General features: G+C 44.4%; 1 protein-coding gene across 1 annotated transcript; it reads right to left on the minus strand.

Moving 5' to 3' along the window:
• Positions 1-589: 589 nt before the first annotated feature.
• On the minus strand, positions 590-1,849 carry FAM187A (family with sequence similarity 187 member A). Its single transcript, XM_078640661.1, has one exon. It carries the CDS (start codon positions 1,847-1,849, stop codon positions 590-592), a length of 1,260 nt encoding a protein of 419 aa, XP_078496787.1.
• Between the last annotated feature and the right edge of the window lie 530 nt (positions 1,850-2,379).

A 2,379-nucleotide genomic window follows, 5' to 3' on the forward strand; every position in this document is an offset into this window, starting at 1 on the left:
CAAAAGTGGCCTGATAAGTTGTTTGCAGGGGAGAGTGAGGTGGGAGTCCATATCAAAGCCAATCCCATTTGCTGAGGGCGGCAGCATCACCCTCACCAAACAGGACCTGGAAAATATCAGAGGACAAGGAATAAATGGAACCACTACCGAAAGCAGGAACCCACACTGGAAGACCAATCCCAAACAGACAAGACCAAGTTAAGCAAAAAATAGTGGAGAGTCTTTGAAGGACACTCCATTTCTGTGTTTCCATGTAATCAGCGAATAAGCAAATGTTCAGTTTGGGTCCTATATATGAAATGTTTATCATGGTAGACAGTTACCCGAGCACAAAGACATGAGTTACATTGACAGCATTATTAGCATAACCTTCTTGTATGGAGTAAAGCTTGTGAAGTACGCCTAGGTTGGCAGGGCTTCAAAAGAGCTATGATATTACGTTTGAATAAAAACCATCAAGCCAAAGTACAGAGAATATTTGCCCAGTCACTGATATAATTTCTAAATGAATTTGTATATTTACATTACTAAACAGAGAAAAACACATATCAAGGTCACAATTGGGAATGGATGCACTGAGAGCTCTACCTTAGCCACATCCGCACATGTAAAGGATGCATTTGCAGATGTGGATTATAACAAACAAGACGAAGAGGAATAGATAGCTAACTAGGATGAGCTTCATCGCAAAAATAGTCTCTGGGTCACTGATTGAGCGAGCCCGCGTTTTTTTGCGAAGCACGAAAAGATGAAAACCAGCAGTCCGCCTTCCTTCAAGCCAACAGAAGTAAAGCCCTTTGTCCTCTTCCATAGTATATGTGATGTGCAACTGGTTTCCATGGTCAATGAAGACTCTCCTAGATCGATTTCCACCAGAGAGGTACTCCGTCCGGTACAGTCGCTTATCATCTTTATCCCAAGCAACAGCACTCTCTGGCCTTGCATCTGGACAGCTTATAACGAGTGTATAGCCCATTTGCAGGCTGTAGAACTGCGTGGGAACATCTGGGATGGATATTTTGGATCCCATCCCGGTGATAACATTGTTGATTTTCTGGGTCAAGTAGCTTTTTATCCTATCCTCCTTCTCTTTTCTGCAAGGCATGGTGCAGCTCCGGATTAGGATCTCAGTCTTCCGAGCTATCATCATCCTCTTGAAGCGTCCTGGTACAGCAGCAGAACCACAGGAGGCCACATTCTGAAGGGCCTTGCGGTACCGAGTGAAGAGGTATTCACTCTTCACATAGCACATCCCAATCCTCCTCTGTTCCCCTCTGACCCCACAGCGGTCACATATGGTCCAGTCCCAGAAGGTGGTGAAGACTGAGAAGCGCTTTTCCTCTTGGTCCTTTGTAGGATGCTGGTTTCTGTCTGCAAAGAGGACAATGGCATCTCTTGAACTCTGCACATCTATGTCATAGCCATAAAAGTATGCCCCTTGCCGATTGCCACATATGTAGTGGCCTGTGTCCTCTACCTGTGTCTTGAAAACAATGAGGCTAAACATCCGTATGGAGAAACGCAGCAAAACGCTGGTGCCTCGACGGATGTTGGTTGCATCCACAAAGGTTGTGCCATTATAATCAGTCAGGACGGTTGTCTCATTGCTGCCGAGGCGTCTCTGGTAGTACCAAACGACAGCAGGAACCTCTTCAGGTTTGCAGTTGCAAGGCAGCTCAAAGCTCATGTCTTCCAGGTATGCTGCATTTTCAAACATCAAAAACGCAGGGCAGGGTCTTTGCCTGAATATATCTACCTTTCCAACAATCTCAAAGGCAACTGATAGTTGACAGTGCCACAATACAGCACCAATGAGAAAAACATGAACCTGAAATTCCAAAAGCCTCATCTTGCCCAGTACCTCAAGTACTCAAAAATTTCGTCCACATGGGTGGTCTTCAGGTGATCCAAGTAGGAGGTCTGGATGAGACGTAGTGAAAAGATGCGTAGATATGGAAATGTAATCAAACCTAGATGAGATATAGGTAGAAATAGGCTTATATAATGGGTTGCAGTCGAAAACCAAAATAGAAGGGATGGATAAGATGCAAACAGAAGGTTGCTAGAAAGATGACCACAATCAAATACAATGTCTAGATGAGAACCAATAGGATGCTACAACACGTCTCCAAGGATGGTTTGTAAATGAAGTCCAGCTCTGGACCTTACAGAAGACTCAAATCAACAGCTTGTGCCAGACCTGATTGAAGGTACACTTGTGATAATAAACATAATGCTTACATAAGACTTCTGGTGTCAACACACTTGAGATTGCTCTTGAGGAGACAAGGGTGGAGGCTTGCAGAAGATCCAGGTAGAAAACTGTAAAGAGGCACAGATCTGGGTAAGAGGCCTACAGAACATGTAGGTAGAAGGTGT

Source organism: Lissotriton helveticus, chromosome 5_1, assembly GCF_964261635.1.
Source record: "Lissotriton helveticus chromosome 5_1, aLisHel1.1, whole genome shotgun sequence".
NCBI lineage: Eukaryota > Metazoa > Chordata > Amphibia > Caudata > Salamandridae > Lissotriton > Lissotriton helveticus.